This window comes from Malaclemys terrapin, chromosome 4 (assembly GCF_027887155.1).
Source record: "Malaclemys terrapin pileata isolate rMalTer1 chromosome 4, rMalTer1.hap1, whole genome shotgun sequence".
Lineage (NCBI taxonomy): Eukaryota > Metazoa > Chordata > Testudines > Emydidae > Malaclemys > Malaclemys terrapin.
Genome location: NC_071508.1, coordinates 115,733,814 through 115,759,750, shown reverse-complemented (window position 1 = coordinate 115,759,750; position 25,937 = coordinate 115,733,814). Strand labels below are relative to the sequence as shown.

Here is a 25,937-nt window from a genome sequence, read left to right as displayed (position 1 = left end):
CATGAAAGAATTCAGAGGTTGTCTTTGCTGCAAAATTTTACCATGTCCAAACCTGGTTGTGCAGAATCAAGTTAGCTGATACAATAGTGACCACAATTTTGAATTTAGCATTGACCAGACAAATCGCTAGCATGATTTGTCCTGGTATACACTGACTGCCACATCACAGTCAGACTCTTGTCAATTATCAGAATTTTCACAACTGCGTTTAGAAATGGTAAAATTTTGTGCTATAGAGCACCTCCTAGAGGAGAAGAACCTGGCAGAGATTTCATTCCCAGTTACAACACAATTACCCTCCCCCACAGCCCTTTTTACTTTGTTGTTGTTGTTTCTTAATTTTTCTGAACAAGATTGGTGGATTTAAAATAACAAAAATATTTATAATCCACAGGCCATTGCCCCAGATTATGAAAATGTTACGGTAAATCATATTTGATGCACAGACTATTTGAATAGAGTCCCTTTAAAGAAATACTTACAAAAGGAAAAACAGTATAAGTAAATTTATTTGAGAACCGGAAGGATATTCAGTTGGAATTTGACTCGGGAAGCACGTATTAGGGAGCAACGTGCTTTAGCTAATAGGTTTTTTACATTTCTAATGTAAACTTTAAAAAATTCCTGCAATTGCATAATAACTAAAAAGTAGCAACATCTGGTTTTGAGAGACAAGAAGGGAACTTTTGGGCTGAGATCATGGATGGGGGAAAGGAAACAGACTGTGAAAACTACTGGGGCTTTTAAAACCAGAAAAAAATACATTAAAATTCAAGAAAATCTCCTGAAACTTACTTTTTTGGAGATATGACAAAAAGCAAAAGAACATGGGGAAATTAAAAAAAAAAAAAAAAACTAACCCACCACCACTTACTATAATAAAACACTGAAGTCCAGGACAGGAGGGTTTTTACAAATAACATTTAAATTGTTACTAATAATTAAAAATCTAATTTTCCCCATGTCTGCACTTTGCTTATTTTTAACATTTCATTCAGCATGGACAACAAACATTAACTATTAAGGGCTTTTCTGCTTGGAGAAAAAAGGCCAGAGTAGCTAGTGCACACTTGCTACTCAGCATTAATGCACCATGTATTAGTACAGAGTAGCTAGTGTGCTTTAAATTCACACTCTATCTTACTCCATACTAACTTCTGCATATAGACAAGTTCTTAGTTTCTTTAAATAGCTTGCTTCTCTTTTCTAGTGGTCATTCTGAAAAATGCTACTGTTTGGAGTAACAAAAGTAATTGGAAATATCTATATTTTAAAATGATTCTGTTTCAGCTTCATGAAAAATATTTCTATTCATATTATGTTTAGTAAAAAATAGTATATAATACACTACACACACAAAAATTCTGCCTTTGCAACCTAAAATATTACATATATATATATATAAAATGGACATGTTAAAATGTAAAATATATTCCAGCAATCTGTACTGGAGCTTTTCCTATATCAATTAAATTGGCAGCTATGTTGTGATTATATAGATAACGAAGAGACAGAAACGATACCAGTTTTCAGATCTTGCAGTCTTGGTATTCAGAAAAAAAACGGTTACTCACCTTTGTAACTGTTGTTCTTCAAGATGTGTTGCTCATATCCATTCCAATTAGGTGTGTGCGCGCCGCGTGCATGATCGTCGGAGAATTTTCTACCCTAGCAACACCCGGTGGGTCAGCTGGGGAGCCCCCTGGAGTGGCACCTTCATGGCTCTGGATATATACCCAGCCGACCCAGCGCCCCCTCAATTCCTTCTTGTTGGCTACTCCAACAGTGGGGAAGGGGGGCGGGTTTGGAATGGATAGGAGCAACACACCTCGAAGAACAACAGTTACAAAGGTGAGTAACCGTTTTTTCTTCTTCAAGTGCTTGCTAATATCAGCCACTGCAACGAAGAGTTGAGTCATCTTCCTAAATGGCTTTCAGGTATCAGAGGGGTAGCCGTGTTAGTCTGGATCTGTAAAAAGCAACAGAGAGTCCTGTGACACCTTTAAGACTAACAGATGTATTGGAGCATAAGCTTTCATGGGTGAATGCCCACTTTGTCGGCTTGATATAGTAAGCAAGGGCTCTGCATACGTCCAAGGAGTGTATATGCTGGTCTTGATGTGTAGCGTGCGGCTTAGGATGGAAGCCCGGGAGAAATATAGCCTGGTTCACATGAAAAGCTGATACCACCTTGGGAAGAAAGGCAGGGTGGGGGCGAAGCTGCACCTTGTCTTTATGGAAGACTGTATACGGAGGTTCGGATGTGAGCGCTCTGATTTCAGAAACACGCCTTGCTGAAGTGATGGCTACAAGGAAGGCTGACTTCCAAGATAGGTAAAGGAGTGAGCAGGTAGCCAATGGCTCGAACGGGGGCCCCGTGAGCTTGGAGAGAACCAGGTTAAGATCCCACGCCGGAACCAGTTGACGCAGCTGTGGATATAGGCAGTCTAAGCCCTTGAGGAATCTGACGACCATCGGGTGAGAGAAGACCGAGGAAACGTGTTCTTCTGGGTGGAACACTGATACAGCAGCCAGGTGCACTCTAACCGAAGATATCGCCAGGCCCTGCTGTTTTAGGGATAGGAGATATTCAAGTATAAGTAGGATCGACGCCTGCAAGGGGGGCGTGGCCCGCTGCTCGCACCAACAGGAGAAGCGCTTCCATTTGGCCAAGTAAGTGACCTGTGTAGAGCGTTTCCTGCTGCCCAACAGATTGGGAGCTGCCACCCAATGTACCAAGACTACCCCTGTTCCTTTTTTCCCTGCCAGCTCAGGACTCCAGCATCCTGTCTTGCTGAGCCAGACACTCCCATCTGCTCCAACACAGACCCAGGGTGTGAATCACTTGCCCCAAAGCTGAAAGTTTACCTGAAAACAGCTCACAGAAGTGTGCTTGTCTCTAGCACTCAGATGCTCAACTCCCAATGGGGTCTAAACCCAAATAAACCCGTTTTACCCTGCAAAAAGCTTATGCAGGGCAAACTCATAAATTGTTCGCCCTCTATAACACTGATAGAGAGATATGCACAGTTGTTTGCTCCCCCAGGTATTAATACATACTCTGAGTAAATTACTAAATAAAAAGTGATTTTATTAAATACAGAAAATAGGATTTAAGTGGTTCCAAGTGGTAACAGGCAGAACAAAGTAAGTCACCAAGCAAAATAAAATGCGCAAATCTATGTCTAATCAAACTAAATACAGATAATCTCACCCTCAGAGATGCTTCAGTATGTTTTTCTCAGACTGGACACCTTCCAGGCCTGGGCACAATTCTTCCCCTGGTACAGCTCTTGTTCCAGCTCAGGTGATAGCTAGGGGATTCTTCATGATGGCTCCTCTCCCCCTTTGTTCTCTTCCACCCCTTTATATATCTTTTGCATAAGGCGGGAACCTTTTGTCCCTCTGGGTTTCCACCCCCACCACTGGAAAAGCACCAGGTTAAAGATGGATTCCAGTTCAGGTGACATGATCACATGTCACTGCAAGACTTCATTGCCCACTTGCCAGCACACACATATACAAGACTAACAGGTAAACACTGCCATCTGCAGACAATGGTCCTGGTTAATGGGAGTCATCAAGATTCCAAACCATCATTAATGGCCCACACTTTACATAATTACAATAGGCCCTCAGAGTTATGTTTTATATTTCTAGTTTTAGATACAAGAGTGGTACATTTCTACAAATAGGATGATCACACAGTAGATTATGACCTTTGTAATGATACCTTACAAGAGACCTTTTGCACGAAGCATATCCCAGTTGCATTATATTCACTTATTATCAAATCTTTATAAAACTATCCCAGTGACATTATATTCACTTATTATCATGTTTTTATAAAACCATATAGAATGCACAACGTCACAGATGCCTGCAAGGGTGGCGTGGCCCGCTGCTCGCACCAACAGGAGAAGCGCTTCCATTTGGCCAAGTAAGTGACCCATGTAGAGGGTTTCCTGCTGCCCAACAGAACCTGCTGCACGGGATGTGAGCATCGTAGCTCCGCCTGAGTCAACCATGCAGAATCCACGCTGTAAGGTGGAGCGATTGCAGGTCAGGGTGACAGAGTCGGGTGACACGCTTCCATTGTACCCAGACCTGTCTCTCAGGACAAAAATTCTGCCTTTGCAACCTAAAATATTACATTATATATATATATATATATATATATAAAATGGACATGTTAAAATGTAAAATATATTCCAGCAATCTGTACTGGAGCTTTTTCCTGAGAGATCAGGTCTGGGTACAATGGAAGCGTGATCGGAGTCTGTACCAACAGCTCCAGGAGCGTGGTGTACCAGTGCTGTCTTGGCCAAGCCTGAGCGACTGGAATCATACATGTCTTGTCTCTGCGTAGCTTGAGCAGGACCTTGTGGACCAGTGGAAATGGAGGGAAAGCATAGAACAGCTGGTCCTTCCACGGTAGCAGGAAAGCGTCTGACAGGGAGCCCGGAGATCGCCCCTGGAGGGAGCAGAACACGTGGCACTTCCTGTTGGCGTGTGAGGCGAATAGGTCGATCTGCGGAAATCCCCACCTCTGGAAGATGGAGTGGATGATATCCACCACTCATACGTTTGGAAGAACCTGCTGAGACGGTCCGCTAGAGTGTTCTGGACTCCAGGGAGGAACGATGCCATGAGATGTATCGAGTGGACAATGCAAAATTCCCACAGGCGAATGGCCTCCTGGCATAGGAGAGATGATCGGGCTCCCCCTTGCTTGTTGATGTAGAACATGGCCGTGGTGTTGTCTGTGAGGACTGCCACGCAACGGCCATGTAGGAGACCGCGAAACGCCTGACAGGCTAGGCGCACTGCCATCAGCTCTCAAACATTGATGTGCAGAGCTAGTTCGGATGCGGTTCACAGGCCCTGCGTTTGGTGCTCCCCGAGGTGCGCGCCCCAACCGAGAGATGATGCGTCCGTGACCAGGTACAGGGAGGGTTGTGGGGTGTGAAACAGCACTCCTTCGCACATTGATTTGTGGTTCAGCCACCAGTTGTGAGAGATCAAGACCGAATTCGGAACCGTCACCACCATGTTCAGGCTGTCCCGACAAGGATGGTACACAGATGACACCCAGGCCTGAAGCAGGTGGAGCCGAAGTCTGGCATGCCTGGTTATGTAAGTGCAAGAAACCATGTGTCCCAACAGGCCGAGGCACTTCCTTATCATGGAAGTCGAGAAGCCCTGGAGGCTGCGGATGATGTTTGCGATGGTCTGAAACCGAGTGTCTGGCAGAAGAGCGTGGGCGAGTCTGGAGTCCAAGACTGCCCCGATAAACTCTATTCTCTGGGTTGGCTCCAGAGTAGACTTTCCTTTGTTGAGTAAGATGCCCAACTTGTGGAATGTTTGTAGTGTGGTTTGGACGTGGGATTGAACCTGCTCCCTGGTGTGGTCGCGCACCAGCCAGTCGTCTAGATACGGAAACACCCGTATCCTTTGTCAACGAAGGTATGCTGCCACGATGGCCATAGATTTGGTGAACACTCTTGGAGCCGTGGACAAGCCGAAGGGAAGGACGGCAAATTGGTAGTGTACGTTGTTTACTACAAATCGAAGGAAGCGCCTGTGCGGAGGGTAGATTGCTATATGAAAATATGCGTCCTTCATGTCGAGGGCGGCGTACCAGTCTCCAGGATCCAGGGAAGGGATAATGGTCCCCAACGAGACCATACGGAACTTCAACTTTACTATGAATTTGTTGAGTCCGCGTAAATCCAAAATGGGTCGAAGACCCCCTTTTGACTTGGGGATCAGGAAGTAGCGGGAGTAAAACCCCCTGCCCCTTAACTCTGATGGAACCTCCTCTATAGCCCCATAGAAAGGAGAGTAAAAACCTCCTGTGTAAGGAGATGCTCGTGAGAAGGGTCCCTGAAGAGGGCCGGGGGGGGGGGAGGGGCAAAGAAAACTGAAGAGCGTATCCCCTTTCCACCGTGCGAAGAACCCAACAGTCCGAGGTTATAAGGGACCAAGAACGGTGGAAATGGGAGAGGTGATCCCGAAATAAAGGGAATGGATTCTGGGTGGTGGCTAGTACGCCGTCCTCGAGCGCACCTTCAAAAATTTTGTCTAGGCCCTGAAGGTGGCCTTGGTTCTGACAGGGTTGGGGGGCCGGTCGACCTCCTTCTACCCCCTCGTCCACGCCTTCTAGGGAAGTCCTATCTTGGACGAGGAGGAGGGTAGAACCTCTGGGGCTGGAGCCTAAATGGCCTGCGCTGGGGTCCTGGGACATGCATCCCCAGGGAGCGCATGATGATTCTGGAGTCTTTTAGTCTCTGCAACCGAGAGTCCGTCTTGCCCGAGAACAGCCCCTGACCATCAAATGGCAGATCCTGTAGGGTCTGTTGCAGTTCTGATGGCAAACCAGACACCTGGAGCCAGGATTTGTGTCTCATGGCTATACCGGAAGCCAGTGTTCTAGCGACAGAGTCCGCTATGTCTAGCGAGGCCTGTAAGGAGGTCCTAGCCACCTTTTTACCTTCCTCTACTAGGGCCCCAAACTCCTCTCTCGAGTCCTGAGGGACCAACTCCTTAAATTTACCCATGGAGTTTCATGAGTTGTAATTGTAATGGCTCAAGAGCGCCTGTTAGTTTGCGGCTCTGAGCTGCAGACCCACCATTGAGTAAATCTTACGTCCGAACAAATCGAACCGCTTGGCGTCCTTCGATTTGGGCGCTGCCGCCTGTTGACCATGGCGCTCTCTTGCATTCACTGAGGAGACCTCTAGTGAACATGGCTAAGGGTGGGTATAAAGATACGCATGGTCTTTAGAGGGGACAAAGTATTTCCTCTCTGCCCCTCTGGCAGTGGGTGGGATGGAGGCAGGGGTTTGCCATATGGTGTTGGCGTTAGCTTGGATCATGCGGATGATGGGCAACGCCACCCGGGACGGGGCATCAGCTGAGAGGATGCTCGCCACCGGGTCCTCCACTTCCACTATCTCCTCTAACTGGAGATCCATGTTCCATTCCACCCTACATAGCAGGTCTTGGTGGGCACAGAGGTCTATCGGGGGTGGGCCCGAGGTTGTCGTGCCCGCCACCGCCTCACCTGGGGAAGACGAGGAAGATGTCTCAGGAGGTAAAGGATCCAGAGGTGAGTCTGGGTCCGAGGGTCCCTGATGTCCAGGATCCCCTGTACCGGGGTCTGGGGCCTGCGTGGGTGTTGACACAGGAGCCTCCATACCCCCATGGGGAGGACAGGTAATGGTGGCCTCCGGTACCCTGGGCTCCGAATGTGCCGAGCGAGAGGCCGGTAGTGGAGCCCCTTGTGCCTGGTGATATGCCCATGGTGTCCAGAAAGACCAATGTGCAGGGTCCTGTCTAGGGTCCTCTGCCCCATCCTGCCAATGGCCCAGGTCGTCCGCTGCCTGACCCTGAGCAGGATAGGCTGAGCGGGAGGCACCTTCAGAAGAGCGAGATGCAGATCTTGAGGGCCAGGGCGGTGCCAAGCGTGATTGCGCTGGCTCCTCCTGGAATGGTGCCGAGCGGTGCCGGTCCACGGGAGAGCAGTCTCTGTGCGGTGCCGGGGAGCGGAACCGGGAGTGAGAACGGCACCGATGTCCATGCCAGTACCGGAACCCAGATCTGGATCGCGAAGAAGACCGTCTGTAGAATCGGTGCCGGGAGCAGCCTCTCGAATGGGATCGGCGCTCATACCGGTGCCGGGAACTGCGTCGGGACTCTGAGTGGTACCGATGCTCGGGTCGGTGCCGAGAGGTGGACCGGTGCTGGGAGGAAGAGCTGGGCCGCGAGTACGACCGGCGCCATGATGAAGACCAGTGCCGGGACTGCAAGCGGCGTTGGGACCTGCTCCGAGACTGAGAGCGGTGCCGAGAGTCCACGCTCGGAGATGGAGGGCATAGCAGGGCAGGCTTGCCCCTGGATTGCACCGTGCGGAGCGCATGCGGTGCCGCGGTCTGAGACGGTGCCAGTCCCGTAAGGGCAATGAGGTTTATCGCCGTCGCAAACGTCTCCAGCATGGACGGGAGACACGGCTCAACCACGGAATGGGGCGGGGAGCCAGTCCACACCGGACTCAATGGCCCTGCTACTGGTGCCGGAGTCAACTGTGTTGATGACGGCGCCTGTAACCTCGGACGTTCCGATGCCGGACGTGACTCCGCAGTCAGTGCGGGGGGCGCCGGTGCCTGCTGTTGCGTAGCAGTCTCCTGTGTTTTACGGGGTCTCTTGTGACCCGGAGACAGGGAACGGCGCCGAGGGGCTCGCAGCGGACCCGGTGCCGATGGAGGACGGTGCCGTGGGGTCTTATCCGCGTCTTCTCGTGGTGCAGTACCCGAGGCCGCCGCCGGGGCGCTGCGCACCGAGGCATTCGATGCCGGAGCTTGGCATGCCGAAGGAATGTCTGGGCTAAGTGCCGCCTCCATAAGGAGCTGTTTAAGATGAAAGTCCCGCTCCTTTTTGGTCCTGGGCCGAAAAGCCTTGCAGATCCCGCACTTATCAGTCTGGTGAGACTCCCCTAGACACTTTAGACAAGAGTCATGGGGGTCTCCCGATGGCATAGGCTTAGCGCAGGTCGTGCACGGTTTAAAGCCAGGAGCCTTGGGCATGAGCCCAGCTGCATGCAGGGAGAAAAGGGGGAGATGAAAACCCCCTTACCCCCGCTAACTACTTATAACTACTCTGTAACCGCTATTAAACTACTAAACTATACTAAATCTATAACTATACATAAGAACTATCTACAACAATATATAACGAGGAAAGCTAGGGAGAGTGAAGGACAGCTATGCCGTGCTCCACAGTTCCAACGACCATCACGGGCAGCAAGAAGGAACTGAGGGGGCGCTGGGTCGGCTGGGGTATATATTCAGTGCCATGAAGGCGCCACTCCAGGTGGCTCCCAAGCCGACCCACAGGGTGTTGCTAGGGTAGAAAATTCTCCGACGATGTGCACACGGCGTGCGCACACCTAATTGAAATCGATATGAGCAAGCACTCAAAGAAGAAATTCCTGTTTTGATTTGTAAACTAAACAGTAGAATACATAAAATACGTAGGAAAACAGACTAGAATTCATTAATTTGGGGGAAGAGAGTGAATGAATCCAAGATTTATAAGGACAGATGTGAGTGAGAGGAAGAGCCCAGAATTTATTTGTACTTAATGTAGGGGGTGATAGCGTCAGATTTGAATATTACATAGAGCCAGGAAGAGTTGACTTATGGGTGTATGAAGTTGTGATAATCTAAAGTAACAAATGCTGGCATGGAAAATTGATCAGTATGTAGGGCATTTTGATTAACAACAACATAAACAAAGGAGAACAAACTGGTATGTCAAGGCCCAGTTACACATGAGAGTTTGGGATAAAATTCTGAGCTATACATAGCACAGTAAGAGGGGGTTAGTGGGTTACAGATTATTGTAATAAACCATAAATCCAGAGTGTCTGTTCAGTCCATGATTTTTAGTGTCTACCAGAGTAATGAATTTAAGCTCCCAGGCTCGTCTTTTGAAAGTGTTCTGCAGGTTTCCTTTGAGGATGAGGACTGATAGGTCAGATATAGAGTGATCGCTTTGTGAAAAGCATCCACCCACTACTGACAGAGTGTTGTTGTTTCTTATTTTCCTGTGAGAGTTCATTTGAGAGTATAGTGATTGTCTGGTTTCACCCACGTAGTTGTTATTAGGGCATTTAGTGCACTGGATGAGGTATACCATATGCTTGTGAAGGATCCATGGATCTCGAAAGGTGACCAGTAGTTGATTTCAGTCAATGCCAATAGTCCTAGATTGCCATCTCAATGGCTTCCCTGAGGTAGTCCTTCAATGAAGTATCAAGTACCTTTCCTGGGTAATCCATTCTAGACAGCTGCTTTACAATAGGCTGCCCTCAAGCAAGTTTAGACATGTTCAACAAGTCATAATTTGACCCAGACATATCCCACTTCGTCATACAGCCAGACTTTGATCCCAGGCAAAATAATGGTGCTGATACTTTCTTTTAATTCTTTATTAATGAAGTCCTTGTAACATAATTAATGTCAATCTAAATGGGATTATGGAAAATTAGATATCAAACTAATGTGATATTTTTTCATGAGATTACAAGGCTGGTTGATAAAGGTAATAATGTTGATGTAATAGATGTCTGTAAGGCTTTTAACTTGGTACTGCACAACAAAGATTTGGGGAGAGGTAAATAATGAAGAGGACAATCATTATGAGAGTGATCTAGATCACTTGGTAATCTGGGTGCAAGACAAAATGCATTTCAACATAACCAAATGTAAAGTTATGCATCTAGGAACAAAGAATGAAAGCCATACTTACAGGACGGGAAACTCTATCCTAGGAAGCCGTGTCTCTAAAAAGAAGACTTGGAGGTCATGGTGGATAATCAGATGAACATGCGCCTGTAGTGTGATGCTATGGCTAAAGGACTAATGTTATTTCTAGATGTATACACAGGGGAATATCAAGTTGGAGTAAAGAGGTTGTATTACCTTTGCATTTGGTACTGGTGCAACTGTTACCGGAATATTGTGTCCAGTTCTGGTATCCGCAGTTCAAGCAGTATGTTGATAAATTCAACAAAGTTCATAAAAGCCATGAAAATGAATAAAGGACTGGAAAACATGCCTTGCAGTGAGAGATTCAAGGAGCTCAATTCTATCTATATCATCAAAGGGAAAGATAAGGAGCGCATTGATCACAGTCTGTAAGTACCTAGATGCGGAAAATAGATTTGATAATAGAGGATTCTTTAATCGAGCAGACAAAGGTATAACAAGATCAGATGGTCAAAAGCTGAAGCTAGACAAATTGAAACTAAAAATAAGGCACAATTTTTTAATAATGAGGGTAATTTATCACTGGAACAACCTACCAACTGTTGTGGTGGATTCTCCATTACAGGAAATGTTAAAATCAAGATTGAATATTTTTTCTAAAAAATTTGCTCTAGTTCAACCACAGTTATTAGGCATGAAGCAGGAATTAAATTAAAAGAAGTTATATGGTCTGTGTTATGTAGGATGTCCAATTAGATAATCACAATGCCCCTCTGGCCTTAAAAATCTATGAATTACTGCAAAAGAGAAATCAAATAAAGGATACAACCACCCAAAAAGCATCTTAATTATCAAAGACGTAAAAAAAAACAAAAACAATCCCCACTATTCCAAGCTAAAAAGTACATTGATGGCTTTTTTAAAAATAGCTGCTGGAAAGCTGACAAGTCCTCTTTTTGTTACTACTAAATGACATTAGTAGATGAAACATGCTAGTAACTCATGTACCATTTTTTTAGGTGGTGCAAAGAGGGCATTGGATAAAGATAAAACATCTTAATATTATGTGATGAGGCCAGTTACTAAAGGATGTCAGCCTAAAAAAATTGCTTTATTGCCCCTTGTTATGCTAATGCAGCAAATTAAAAGGCTTCTTCTTCCTAAAGTGCATTTGTGTAATTCCCACATACAGTAAAGGAAAGGAAATTAGTAGAGAGAGCACAACACCATCCCTCAACAACTTTAGCCTCATCCCCACTTCCCAAAAGCACCTGGTGGCAGACCTCTGATGAAGGCCAACAATGTTCTTTCAGCTTTTCACCTAATAGTACATGTAAACTCACCATGAGGAACAAGAGGATGCTGACCAGTAGCTACTGTTACTTGATAGTCTTGCCATATTCACATTTGAGGGATATTTTGTTACTGGCATCAAGTTGCAGAATTCTTCTAGCGAGCAGTGTCAATTAGGGCCACATACCCCTTTACCTTGCAAAAGATTCTGAGAGTGTAAAAGGAGGAGTGACACCAACTGCCTTCCAGTTTCTTCCCTAATTTTGGAATTCTTTACCTGACACTCCAAAGTGAGGAAGGTGGGTGGGAAATGTAAATACACAGGGACAACACTCCCAAAGAACAACAGTTACTGGTAAGTAACCTCACCTTCCTTTGAGTGGCCTCTACATATTCCCACTTATGGGAGATCAGCAAGCACTACAAACCCCTAGGAAGGTGGGTGCAGGCACTCTAGGTGAACAAGAACTACAATACTGCCAAAGCAAGCATGACCTGTAGGTGACAGGTCAAGTGTGTACTGAAGTGACCAAAATTTCACTCTCTAACATCAGACCTCAGTGAAGGGCAATTAAAAAAAATAGAGAGAGCTTCAAGCAACAGCTTTGCAAATTCTACAAAAGAGAGAGAAGCCATGCAATTGAGGCTGCCATCAGCTTAGCTGAATACCTTCTGATAAATGCAGGAGAATGAAGACCTGGATTAACAAGAATGTAAAAGAGACTTGGGGAAATACAGTCATGCTAGTAACCAGTTTGAGATAGAAACAGAGGTGATTTGAGACTGGAAATGGGGATGAGGGCACTGACTGACCAAATCACATTTTCCATATAGATTACAGTTTATAGAAAACAGCCTATGTGGTGGTCTGTATCTCAATAAGTCCAAGCAGTAGCTATGGTTAGGAGCAATGTCCTCTTGTCAGGTGTATAGTTCATGTAATATTCTATCAAGTAGCAGACCAGAGGTCCAACACATTCTGAGAAACAAGATTCCAATTCCATACCAAGAGAGATACATGCAGAAATATCATTTGGGCAACTAAATTAATACATCCATCCTGTGGCACTCACAGCACAACCAAGTATACTAATCTAAAGAATTCCAGTTTCCTTCGGTACAACCCTGATGGCAAAGCAGTCATCTTAAATAACCCTAGTAGTACACAGAGCAATCCCGCCAAAGGCTAGAGTATTGCAAGGTGAGTGAGAACTGTTGACCAAAGCAGGCACAGGTGGAAGCTGAAATCACTATCCATACCATCTGGGGAAAACCTGTAACACAATTCTGAAGGGTTTCAGTGCCAACTAACACTGCTCCAGGTCCTCATCAGAACCTGGCCCTGGAAACATTGAACAGTTCTACCAATTTCATCTGGAAAGACTTCAATAAAAGGAATGCCTAGAGCTTCAGTTAACTATCCCTACAGGCTCTGGGAATAAATCATTGATAGATATCACATCTCAGTAGTACATAAGTGAGACCAGGATAGTAGACCCAGATTTTAGAGGTGCCAACCTACCAGACCCCGAAGGATCAGAGATCTATGGTGCCAGGTTCTCTGAACCAGACTCAATTGATGTAAATAGGTCTAGGGACCTATGTGCCACTTATACTTGACCTAAAGCATCACAATATGTAATTCTCCTGAACCTGTGACAAATCAGGGAATCTTGGTGACACTTATGCAGGGTATAATACTCTTCTGGCAAGTAGCACTTCAGAGACAGTGAATCATGCCAGCCTGGGACCCAGTTCTCCTGTGCAGACCTAGGGATTTGAGTGTTCCTGACACTGGACACCAAACCACTTCATCAAGAAACTTACCCAAGTTATTAGTGCTAGTTCTTGGCACTGAATTACATTTTGACTCAGATTGATCTGAGGTTCCTATTGCCACTTGATTTGGGTACATAGCCACTTCAACTAAGATCAACCTTAGTGCCACTTTTACTGTGCACTGAGTCACTTCAAGTTATGCTGGGATCCTTGGCACTAGACTCAGTAGGCATGGTTTTCATTCCTCAGATTTTTCCTGGTTTAACACTACTTATACTGGTGCTGGACCAGTTTAGGTAAGTGGTACTGAAACCTTAACACCAGATTCAGATTACCTGGAATTTGTGGTAACATTAATGCTTACTATAATGGACACCGGACCACCTAATCAAGTGGTTCACCGGGATCTATGATGCTGGATCCTAGGCAATCTTGGTCAATACATTGGGTCAATGGTGCCAAGATGCCAGGGTCTAATTCAGTCATACCAGTGTGACCCAGAGACCTCATAACTTTGTCAACAGTGCCAGAATATCAGCATTGAAATAGGTCAACCTGGGGAAATCTGAGGACCTTGGCACCAGGTTCTCAGAGATAAAAGCAGGGAGATGGATGCCACTTAAGCCAGATACGGAGCTACTTTGGCTAGTGGATGTTCCAAGCTGATGCTGAACTTACATACTGCCAGAGTCAGGATAGTCTACACTGCTATCAGAGGTGTGACTGCAGCACTTCTTGACATACCCAAGCTAGCTTTGATCTAGTTCAGGAATTCTCAAACTTTTTTTTGCTAGGCTCCCCTCTGAAAATATTTCAGGCTGTGATGACCCTCTCCCCCAAAAATACCATACCACGCCACCCTTACTTCTGCGCTGCTGCTGGCGGCAGCGCTGCTTTCAGAGCTTAATGCTAGCCAGCAGCCACCGCTCTCTGGCCACCCAGCTCGCAATCATGGAAGTTTGTTCATATTTCAAAAATCCATGTGGATGGAGATCGGAGAATCAAAAAAGAAGTCATGTCTTGGAAAACATGGATGTATGGTAATCTTAGTTAATTATTTAAGCACTGTAATGAAATGCAAAGGATCTAACAGTTGTTGCAACCTCCCTCCTCCAATAGCCTTATGACCTTTTGGATAGGGACTCCCAGTTTGAGAAATGCTGATCTGGCTAATGCAAATAACAGCAGCAGTGAAGCGGTGGCAGCACAGGCTAGCCATTCAAGTAGGTACCCAACATCCCAAATAGGGGTGTATATGCTGCTGTGGCTTCACTGCAGAGTACAGCAGAGGAGTCCATGTGATCATCATAGGAGATAGGTGGGACTTGTGCATGGTTTTGCTGACAGTTTCTCCAGGATTTTGGAGAGAGTTAGAGGACAAATGGATGGATAATATCTGAAGTACTGCAGGGTATTGGTGTGTTTATCAGAGCCTGTTGGCTTCTGTAAAATAGAAAAGCTAACAGCATGTTTTTTATATATCTTTGCAATTCGAACTGATGTCTGGTTTCCCAGAGCCTTTGAAGGAGTGCCTTTTTATAAATCTAAACTAATGCACATTACACTCATAAACCAGATTACAATAATGTTTTACTTTTCAATAATGTAAGTTCTGAATAGCAACTCAGGCCACAAAGTAATGGCCATTATTCCTCACACCAATCTCCTCATTCTTGATACTAATATCTTCACTAAGTGCTGCAGCTGTGCCACTGCAGCACTATAAGACCTGGTCTATGCTACAGGGTAGGTCAACATAAACTGTCTTGCTTCAACCTAGCTGTGGAAGTGTCTTCACTTAAATTTGGCTCCCACTGAAGTGTCCCTCTATGCTACTCAGGGAGGTGGTATTACTAAATCGGCAATGTAATTAGGTCGACGCAGTGTCAGTGCAGACACTGTCTTGCTTATGTCAACTATTACTGGTTTTCAGGAACCATCCCACAATGCCCCACACTAACAATACAATCAATACAAGTGCTCCTGATGAGGATGTGCACCATTGACACAAGGAGACAAGTGTGCGCACACACAAGCAATTTAATAACTGTGGTGGCTGCACGCCAACATAAATTAGGTTGATGTAATTTTGTAGTGTAACATGGCCTAAGTGTAGACATGCCCTCAGCCTTTTTCTCTCCCTTCCCTGCCAGTTCCTACAGTTTCCTGCTCCCCCCAGCTCTTTATCCTAATCTACTCCTTCTCCCCACCCCCCATGCAGCTCTTGTTCCCTCTACATTTAAGTCAGGCTGCACTCTTCCTCCACGCTGCCTGGGAAGTCAGCATTGGGGCACAGAGAACACTGGAGATATCGGGCAGGTCTACACTTAAAAAGCTGCAGTGGTGCAACTACACTACTGTAGTGCTTTAGTGAAGATGCTACTATGCCAACTGGAGAGCTTCTTCCATTAGCATAGTTAATCCACCTCCACAAGAGGCAGTAGCTATATCAGTGGGAGAAGCGCTCCCATTAACATAGTGCGGTCTACACTGGGGGTTAGATCAGCATAACCACGTCACTCAGGTCTGTGGATTTTCACACCCCTGAGCGACGCAGTTATACCAATGTAAGTTTGCAGTGTAGACCTGGTCATAGTCTCCCTGTTCTCAGTTCTGGTGGTCCAGAACAACAGTTGTAGGAAAATCATGCTCAGACCCTTCAGCCCTGGGATGGAGCATGCTCAGAAGAGATGGACTCTTGTTAGAGTTTAGGAGCTAAATTCTCTAAGTTTCTACTGACCATTTGCCAATTGAGACCTTTTTCAGTGGCTTATAACTTGGGCAAAAAGCATTTCCCAGACACAAACACCACCCACTGCCAAATTTCAAGTTCCTGAACAAAAGGGTTCTCAGTGAAATGGTTATAAGAATTTCTTTTAACATGGGCAAAATAATGTATTTCAATTACTGTGTTCTCAGAAACTGCTGAACCATTTTTGCTGACAGTTTCCCAAAAAATTTAAATAAAATAATCAGCCCAAGGCAGACACCCAGCATGGAAAATTTCAGCATAAACAGTTAAAGTAGGGGTGGCCAACCTGTGGCTCCAGAGCCACATGCGGCTCTTTAGAAGTTAATCTTCGGGTCCTTGTATAGGCACCGACTCCGGGGCTGAAGCTATAGGCGCCAACTTCCCAATGTGCCGGGGGGTGCTCACTGTTCAACCCCTGGCTCTGCCACAGGCCCTGCCCCCCCTCCACTCCTTCCAGCCCCTGAGCCTGCTATGCCCTCGCTCCTCCCCCATCCCCCTAGAGCCTCCTGCACGCCACAAAACAGCTGATCAGGAGGTGCGGAGAGGGAGGAGGAGGCGCTGATCGGCGGGGCAGCCAGTGGACGGGAGATGCTAGAAGCAGGGGGTGGAGCTGATGCGGGGCTGGTGACATATTACTGTGGCTCTTTGGCAATGTACATTGGTAAATTCTGGGTCCTTCTCAGGCTCAGGTTGGCCACCCCTGAGTTAAAGTCTGGCAAAGTTATAAGCCACTGAAAACAGGGTCTTGAAATTGTCGGGTGACAATAATAGGCAGCACTACCAGCTATGCCTATAACATATATGCCAATCTCTATTTATCTGGTTTACTCCACTGCAAAAACAAAATTCTAACCCTGAAAAATAAACTGTTCCATGAATAACTGCTGTGCAGTGGTCCATTCTGGATAAGCACCTGCACTAGTCATTTTTGGATAAGTACAGTAAGAACAGTCTAAGACAAGCAAGCTTTGCTGGCTGGATTTCATGAGACTGTTCCACCAGCTGAGCTTTGAAATAAACATTTTCTATAATTTCCTATAAGCATACGCCTCGCTTAAAATGCGAACAAAAAAGAGACTGTATGCTCCTCTTCTAAAGTAGGACAGACAAAAAGAGAACAGTTCAGATTGAAAAAACTGGGTGAAACTGCAACTAAAGTTTCAAGATTCCGCCTACTGTCCCCAAAAGCAGCCAGTCTACTCCCATATTTACCACAATCAATCATTTAGGTTTACAAGTTCTACAAAACCGGTTAGCCACGTAAGAATGTTTAAAAAGTTTTATGATTTTGCTAGAATTGTACAATTTTTTCAGGTTTTTGACATTTATGTACTTTATTTCAAACAGAAAAGTATATCTTGCTTTATTCTCAATTAACAACTGAAACTAAACTTCTAGAAATCTGCAGTCTGCAGAGACTGTTGCCATTTTGTGAAGCAGAGAGATTCAGTACATTAAAGAGGAGTCTGACACTCTGTGCTCTCTCATTTTCCTTAATATAAAATAAACAGTAATAATTAAGTGTTATGGATGTTGTGTGTATGGAAAACAGAAAGGTATATATGTATTATTGTTGACATTTTATAGATGGAGAAAACAAAAGAGATTAAATGACTTGTCCAAAGTCATATAGCAAGTCAGTAACAAAATCAGAACCCAAATATTTTAACTCACAATCCTATGACTCAGTTCACTAGACTTCAGCTAGACCCAAAACTGGGTCACCAGAATGTTTCAAAGGGTTGTGAGACAACTCCATTGATACAGATTATTAGACTGCACCCAAACAGTCTGAAAACAATTTGTAGCTGTTTTCTATGGTTTTGATGGAATTAAAGTTTCTGCATGCTTTTTTTATTTAATTTCTTTGGTGATCATCCTCATTTTCCTAAAGCCCCTCATTAGAAATTGGTATTTGAAAATATTAGATTTCCATATGCTGGATTTTTATGTGCTTCTCATTCATAGATTCATAGATTCTAGGACTGGAAGGAACCTCGAGAGGTCATCGAGTCCAGTCCCCTGCCCGCATGGCAGGACCAAATACTGTCTAGACCATCCCTGATAGACATTTATCTAACCTACTCTTAAATATCTCCGGAGATGGAGATTCCACAACCTCCCTAGGCAATTTATTCCAGTGTTTAACCACCCTGACCATTAGGAACTTTTTCCTAATGTCCAACCTAGGCCTCCCTTGCTGCAATTTAAACCCATTGCTTCTTGTTCTATCCTTAGAGGCTAAGGTGAACAAGTTTTCTCCCTCCTCCTTATGACACCCTTTTAAATACCTGAAAACTGCTATCATGTCCCCTCTCAGTCTTCTCTTTTCCAAACTAAACAAACCCAATTCTTTCAGCCTTCCTTCATCACGTAACTATCTCTGAAAACTCTGAAAACAATGTGCAGCAGCAGTCAAAACAGCTAACAAAATGTTAGGAACCATCAGGAAAGGGATAGATAACGAGACAGAGAACATCATAATGTCACTATATAAATCTATGGTACGCCACACCTCAAATACTATGTGCTGTTCTGGTCGCCCCATCTCTACCAAGGTATATTAGAATTGGAAAAGGTACAAATAAAGGCAACAAAATGGTATAGGCATGGAATAGCCTCTATATGAGGAGAACTTAAAAAGACTGGAACTTTTCAGCTAGAAAAGAGATGACTAATAGAGGGATATGATAGATGTCTATAAAATCATGAAAGGTGTGAAGAAAGTGAATAAGGAAGTGTAAAGGGTAAATTACACAACACAAGAACCAAGCGGTTCCAAATTAAATTAATAGGCAGCAGGTTTAAAACAAACATAAGGAAGTATTTCTTCACACAATGCACAACCTGTAGAACTCACTGCTAGGGGATATTGTGAAGGCCAAAAGTATAACAAAAGTATAACTGGCTTCAAAAAAAGAATTTGATAAGGTCATAGAGGATATCTCCATCAATGGCTATTAGCCAAGATGGTCAGGGATGCAACCACTTGCTCTGGGTGTCCCTAAATCCCTGACTGCCAGAAGCTGGGACTGCACAACAGGGAATGGATCACTTGATTACTGCTCTGTTCTGTTCTTTACCTCTGAAGCATGTGGCACTAGCCACGTGTGGAAGACAGGATACTGAATGACATGCACACAGTATGGCCGTTCTTATGTTCTTATGCACCCCTTTTCCAAAAAGAGTGTCTCCAATTTTATTTGGGGATTTCAGACATTTCTATGAATTGATTTAAATTCCTGTCTCAAGAGTTGAGAGCTATCTGTTTTTACAGTTTAGCAGCACAGATTCCCAAGACATACAGTAAGCATTATCTCTGTACAATATTATCACATTTATAAACTAAACCACATAAAGCCTCAAGTTCGCATCTCCAAGAACAAATGAGTCTAATCTGAAATTCAAAAATATCCCCTAACAACTGGAATACTTCAATAGCTGCAGTCCAATAGTACAAAAATTACAAGGCACACAAATAAACAATGGAAAGCACGTAAACATTTCTTTAGCTGGACTTGCAGGTAAGAAGTTGGTTCTGTGAGATCCTATTTCTTTAGGGTTTAAATATTCCTGAGAAGCTCATTACTAAAATAACTTGATTATTTTAACATCCCGTTAAAATCTATAATTTTAATTAGGGTTCTCAAATAACCTGAAATGGTTTTAACTCCCAGTTTAATAAATTAGGAGTTATTGTTTGTTTTTTTTTACTGGAATGTTACAAACAAACCAGGGTCTCTCTTTTGGGGTTAGAAACATTTTGTATCTTGCAAAAAAAGACTGTAAAAGGAGAGGTATCTATCACTCTCACATGCCTCCAATTTACTACTATCTCAGATAATGTACTCTTTCATTACTATGAATAGGGCCCTACCAAATTCATGGCCATGAAAAATACATCACGGACTGTGAAATCTGGTCTCCCCCATGAAATCTGGTCTTTTGTGTGCTTTTACCCTATACTATACAGGTTTCACGGGGGAGACCAGCATTTCTTAAATTGGGGGTCCTGACAAAAAAGGGAGTTGCAGGGGGGTCACAAGGTTATTTTAGGGGGGTCGTAGTATTGCCACCATTATTTCTGAGCTGCCTTTAGAGCTGGGCAGCCAGAGAGCGGTGGCTGTTCGGCAGGCATCCAGCTCTGAAGGTAGCGCTCTGCCAGCGGCAGTGCATAAGTAAGGGTGGCACTACCATACCATGCCATCCTTACTTCTGTGCTGCTGCTGGTGGTGGCTCTGCCTTCAGAGCTGGGCTCCCGGCCAACAGCCACTGCTCTCCAGCTGCCCAGCTCTAAAGGCAGCAGTGCCGCCACCAGCAACAGCGCAGAAATAAGGGTAGCAGTACCGCAACTCCCTCTACAATAACCTTGCAACCCCCCCCACATCTCTTTTTTGGATCAAAAATGAATTCCATGTCCTTTTGAAATTCCTGTACAGTTATATCTTGTCCATCAAAATGGGGCAAAAAGGAAAAGTAAATATGGTGAGGTTGTATGGAACTATTCTGTTTGGCAGTGGCACATCTGATTTATGTTCATTTTTAGGGTACAGTGTCTGACTTACCCCACCTTGTCCCTCCTCCCTTTCCAGGTATATTAATCATAGGATCCAATCTTCCCATCTTCTTGCTTATAAGTACTCTCAGTGCCTGACTTTCCACGTCCCATCTAAGCTCTTACAAGGTCCAAAGGTCCATCATACTCATCACACTCAAATGCAAAGTACTCCATTTAGGAAGGAATAATCAGTTGCACATGTACAAAGTGGGAAATGACTGCCTAGGAAGGAGTACTGCGGAAAGGGATCTGGGGATCATAGTGGACCACAAGCTAAATATGAATCAACAGTGTAACACTGTTGCAAAAAAAGCAAACATTATTCAGGGATGTATTAGCAGGAGTGTTGTAAGCAAGATATGAAAAGTAATTCTTCCGCTCTACTCCGCACTGATTAGGCCTCAACTGGAGTACTGTGTCCAGTTCTGGGCGCCACATTTCAGGAAGGATGTGGACAAATTGGAGAGAGTCCAGAGAAGAGCAACAAAAATGATTAAAGGTCTAGAAAACATGACCTATGAGGGAAGATTGGAAAAATTGGGTTTGTTTAGTCTGGAAAAGAGAAGACTGAAGGGGACGTGATGACAGTTTTCAAATATGTAAAAGGTTGTTAAAAGGAGGAGGAAGAAAAATTGTTTTTCTTAACCTCTGAGGATAGGACAAGAAGCAATGGGCTTAAATTGCAGCAAGGGAAGTTTAGGTTGGACATTAGGAAAAAATTCCTAACTGTCAGGGTCGTTAAGCACTGGAATAAATTGCCTAGGGAGGTTGTAGAGTCTCCATCATTGGAGATTTTTAAGAGCAGGTTAGACAAACACCTGTCAGAAATGGTCTAGATCAGTGTTTCCCAAACTTGGGACGCTGCTTGTGTAGGGAAAGCCCCTGGCGGGCCGGGCCGATTTGTTTACCTGCCCCGTCCACAGGTCCAGCCAATCGCGGCTCCCACTGGCTTGCGGTTCGCTGCTCCAGGCCAATGGGAGCTGCTGGAAGCCGCGGCCAGTACATCCCTCAGCCCGCGCCGCTTCCAGCGGCTCCCATTGGCATGGAGCAGCGAACCGCAGCCCTGGGAGCCATGATCGGCCAGACCTGCGGACGGGGCAGGTAAACAAACCTGCCTGGCCCGCCAGGGGCTTTCCCTACACAAGTGGCATCCCAAGTTTGGGAAACACTGGTCTAGATAATACTTAGTCCTGCTACAAGTGCAGGGGCCTGGACCAGATGACCTCTTGAGGTCCCTCACAGTTCTATGATTCTATACCCTGCACATTATTGCAGGGTCTGAAGGTCACTGCTCTCCTCACCCACAGTTACCTATAGCGTCTGAATATCATTGTTTCCATCCCTAGGTACTCAGAGGCCTGAGTACCAGCATTCACCACATCTCACTGCCTTCTCCCTCCCCATGTGTCACAGGGTACCAGCTCTGAGTGTATCCCTCCAAGTCCTTACACAAAGCCGTTGTATGACTCCACTTGATTACTCACAGGGTTTTGGTGTCCTGTGGAAAGCTGGGAATGAGATGTGTCTCCTTGCAGGTGATTTTGTAGTGGTCCAAGTCTGAGCACTCACACTCTGATGAAGGGCATATCTTTGTGCCTGTGCTCCACAGCACAGTCTCCAGCAACAGCAGGACCTGGAAAGTTACCAGTAGCCACAGCATCTTGCACATCCTGCTGCTGGTGCTACTTCATCAGTCCCCTGCCTCACAATGGAGGGGTAACAAGGCAACCAAGGATACAGATGGCACAGGACTCTTCTGTCATTCAAAGAGTGGGGCAGTAGGAAACTGCACCTTGCCAAAAAGCCACCTCCTCCTCCCTAAAGGGAAGCAGAAGAGATATCATTACACAGAAAACAGAAATCCTGAGTACCCTGCCTCCCCTGTGCTGCTGTGTCTCCTCATGCCTCCCTCTCCCCAGGCACACCACCCCCTCCCCACAACTCTCCCCAGGTATCCCACTCCACTGCCCCCACTCTCTCCAGGCACCCCACTCCCCCAATTTTCTCCAGTCACTCATTCTCCCAGCTCCACCCCTCTCCCCCCGAACTCTCCCCGGGCACCCCGCTCCACCCCCGCCATGTGCGCCCCCCCCCCGACTCGGCTCCCAGCCCCACAACTCTCCCCAGGTACACTATCGCCTCCAACAGACTCATTCTTCCAGACGCCACAGCCCATGTACCATGATCCACACCCGCAGACAAGCTTTGCCAGGCACTGCCCCGCCAGAGCCCCTTCACACACGGTCAACCTCCTCCTCCTCCTGAACCGCTCCCCGCACCCCGCTGTGCTCCCAGCCCCTCAGAGGGCTGCCCTGCCCCGCTCCACCCTGAGCGCCCCTCACCAGGACAAACTGCGGGCCGCGCTGCTGGGCGCGGAGCTTCCCCTCACGCTGCGTTTAGAGCCGGGAAGGCGGCTCCTGGGGCCGTTCCCTCAGCCGGGCACATCACTTCAGCGCGGGCGGTGGCGGCGGCAGCTGCTTCTCAACTCCGAGTCTCAGCTGGGACGCGGACCAGAGTCGCTATCCTCCGCGTTTTACCGCTTCCAACGGCTGTCCGCATCGGCCACCTAGCGGCAACCGCAGGCAGTGCCTCGAGCCGAGCCGGCCCAGCCGCTGGGCGACAGGGCCACCTGCCGAGAGCGGCAGGGAGGGGACAGGCCTGGGGGCAAGAGGCGACAGTGTTTGTGCGCGAGAGAGAGTGAGCGCGCACGGGGTTGTGCGAGGCTGAGGGAGAGTGTGAGAGGTTAGTGTGAGAGGGTGAGTGGCGTGGTTTGTTTCAGATATGGATTGTGAGCGTACGAGCGATCATGCTGTGAGAAAGGAGACCGTTTGCCTGTAGCCAGGTCCAGCGCTCAGAAGAGGCTTTGTGAAATTGTGATAAAAAAGGTGTTAACACAAACAGTATTAAACCCAATGATAGGGGCACCTTAAACTTATATGTCCCTGTAAAATGGGTGTGGTATTATTTACCAGATACTCCCATCACCAGCTAACCCATTTTTAAATATAAACATGACACTGCCCTCTAATAATATTTTTGTTAGTTAACACAATTTGTAACAGAATACGTTTTCCCAGGGTAGAGGCAGCAGGTGAGAGAATATCCAAGCAGCAAGAGCTTGCCCTTACAGTTGTTTATTATGCTGACCTATCTAATGTAAAACGTGCAAAGCTAAGGCAGAATTTTGCCAAGTACAGAAACTAAGGGACACACAGGACAGTTAAAACTCAGACTAGCACACCTATTAAACCAATGTGATGGGAAAGAGTAGGAAGTGTCCCGATTTCAATCTAATGACCAAAATATGAGGCCATACAAGAAAATAAGTAAGGAGAAGAAACAGGGTCTAGCACCAGGGAAAAGGAGACAGAGCTCACCCATCATGTACTTCTTGTATTTAAAAAAAAAACCTCTGTGTACTTTTTCCTCAATTGGTTTTTTAAAAAAAAAAAAAACACACCAAACATCATCTGTCTTTAAACCCCTCACCTGGGGTGCTTTATTGGGTAACATGGCTATGAAAATCATTGCAAAATACACATGTCTGGGCTTGTTGAAACATGGTTTGAGCAAGGCTAGGCATGCCCAAGAATTTAAATTTACTTTTTACAAAATTCATCACCATCCGGTCGTTTTGCACTAAGTCGTTAGAATATAAATTTAAAATCTGATCAAAAGATAAACCCTTGCTACGATGATGTAAGAAAAACACGCAGTGAGAGCCGCAGGCGACGGAGCGGGGGGTCTTGTAATTGTCTACTGTGAAACACCATGTCTGTGGCATTTTTGTTTAAAAATTTCATAACGCTTTTAGGAAACAACACACTGTTCGGGGGGTGCCCATATGAGTCAAAAAACTCTCCATGGTTACGCTCCGCCAGATACAAGGCGAGCCAGTGTTCACCCGGTTGGTTGTGTGGATGTGTGTTCACCACCAAGCCTAGGGGCCTCTGAGACAGCTTGCCTCCTGGGAGCCAATCGCAAGGGAACACATCTAAGAAATTCTTTTCCGTGTAAGGGTCCGTTGATAAGACGTGTGAGAGCTGCACGGTGTCCATGTTCACATGTAGTCAAACAGAACGTTTCTCCTCTGATTTATTTCTATGACATTGTCAAAAACCCCATACACAATCATATTGACGGTAACTGTTAAAGCCTTCCCAAAACGTATTTCTGCTCTCAGGTTCCCGGTTTTTATCAGGGAATAGTGATCAGCGCATTCCTGGTCGGGAGACAGGTCAAAGGCAAACAAGGTGTAACCCTGTGCAAACTCCTTACGGTCGATTAACAGAGAATGATCTTTCATGTGTTTACCAGCTGTCTGTACCAAATTCATGTATTCTCTCACACAGCGTCCTGCCTCGAAGTCCGGTTGCAGAGGCTTGGTCGGTATCTGTTCACCATCCACATAGAAGACCACAAAATTAATATCGTAATGTTTGAAATGAAAGGGATTTTTAGCGTAACTTCCGCTAAAGGCATTGTTATCCACAAATCCTAGGACAAGCATTTTGGGTAACTATCCCAAGAACAGGTTCTCCTGGTTACTGATCCTGCTGCCCGAGGGGATGCTAAACACTTTCATTCCCACACGGTTCCCGGGGTATTTAGCATTAGCGGTAAGCAGGATCCAACTGACTGAAAATAGAGGCCACAGGGTAATTCACCAGACCCACTTCAGCGTCCACGGCGAGTTCAGTTCTGTCTCCTTTTACAATCTTGCAACACAGGTACAGCAGCGTGTTGTTTAAATCCATATAATCTATACCATTCCCTGCTATAAAAAAGTCAATGGGAGCAGACTCCGTAATGGCCGATAGAGGCGGCACCTCGATGTAGATGCTTTTCTCGATGCTGGGCTGCGTAGGGGCTATTTGAAACAAGTCTAGTTCGGATTTGGTGCACTCTTCAGACCCGCAGTGAACAAAAGCCATGTTGATTAAAATATGTCTCTTTTACCAGGCAGAGCGCGTCTCCTCTTTCGCCCAGGCTTCCTCTTGGACTTTCGCTTATGGCCGGCCCTGCATGTCAAAGCCCTCTTTTAAAGGGTTTCGGGGGACCTGTGCGTTGCGGGTATGACGTATTTCTCTTTCTCTTCCTCCTTTTAATGTACATCAGCCCCAATCCTTCTTGTGAAGCTGTATTCCCCACCTTCTCCAGAACAGCACAGGAGACATGACCTACCACATCTTTAACTATGTTTTGAGCGGCGGTTTTTATGTGGGGTTTAATAATAATAATATAATATAATAATAATAATATCTCTAGCCCCCTCCTCAAAAGC

At 45.7% G+C, this 25,937-nt stretch overlaps 1 protein-coding gene across 7 annotated transcripts in view; it reads right to left on the bottom strand.

The window, feature by feature from the left end:
* Window positions 1-23,182, bottom strand: part of TSHR (thyroid stimulating hormone receptor) — a 238,602-nt gene extending 215,420 nt beyond the window's left edge. For 4 of the 7 annotated variants that reach the window (XM_054024855.1, XM_054024856.1, XM_054024858.1 and 1 more), the window contains exons 1-2: window positions 22,996-23,180; window positions 22,138-22,471 (exon numbers count right to left, since the gene is read on the bottom strand). In XM_054024855.1, the coding sequence (XP_053880830.1) occupies window positions 22,138-22,322 (185 nt within the window). In that variant the 5' untranslated portion in view covers window positions 22,323-22,471; window positions 22,996-23,180. Of the gene's footprint in view, window positions 1-22,137; window positions 22,472-22,995 lie in introns of those variants that run through there. The other 3 variants (XM_054024860.1, XM_054024861.1, XM_054024859.1) reach the window with 2 other exon arrangements.
* Window positions 23,183-25,937: the final 2,755 nt, after the last annotated feature.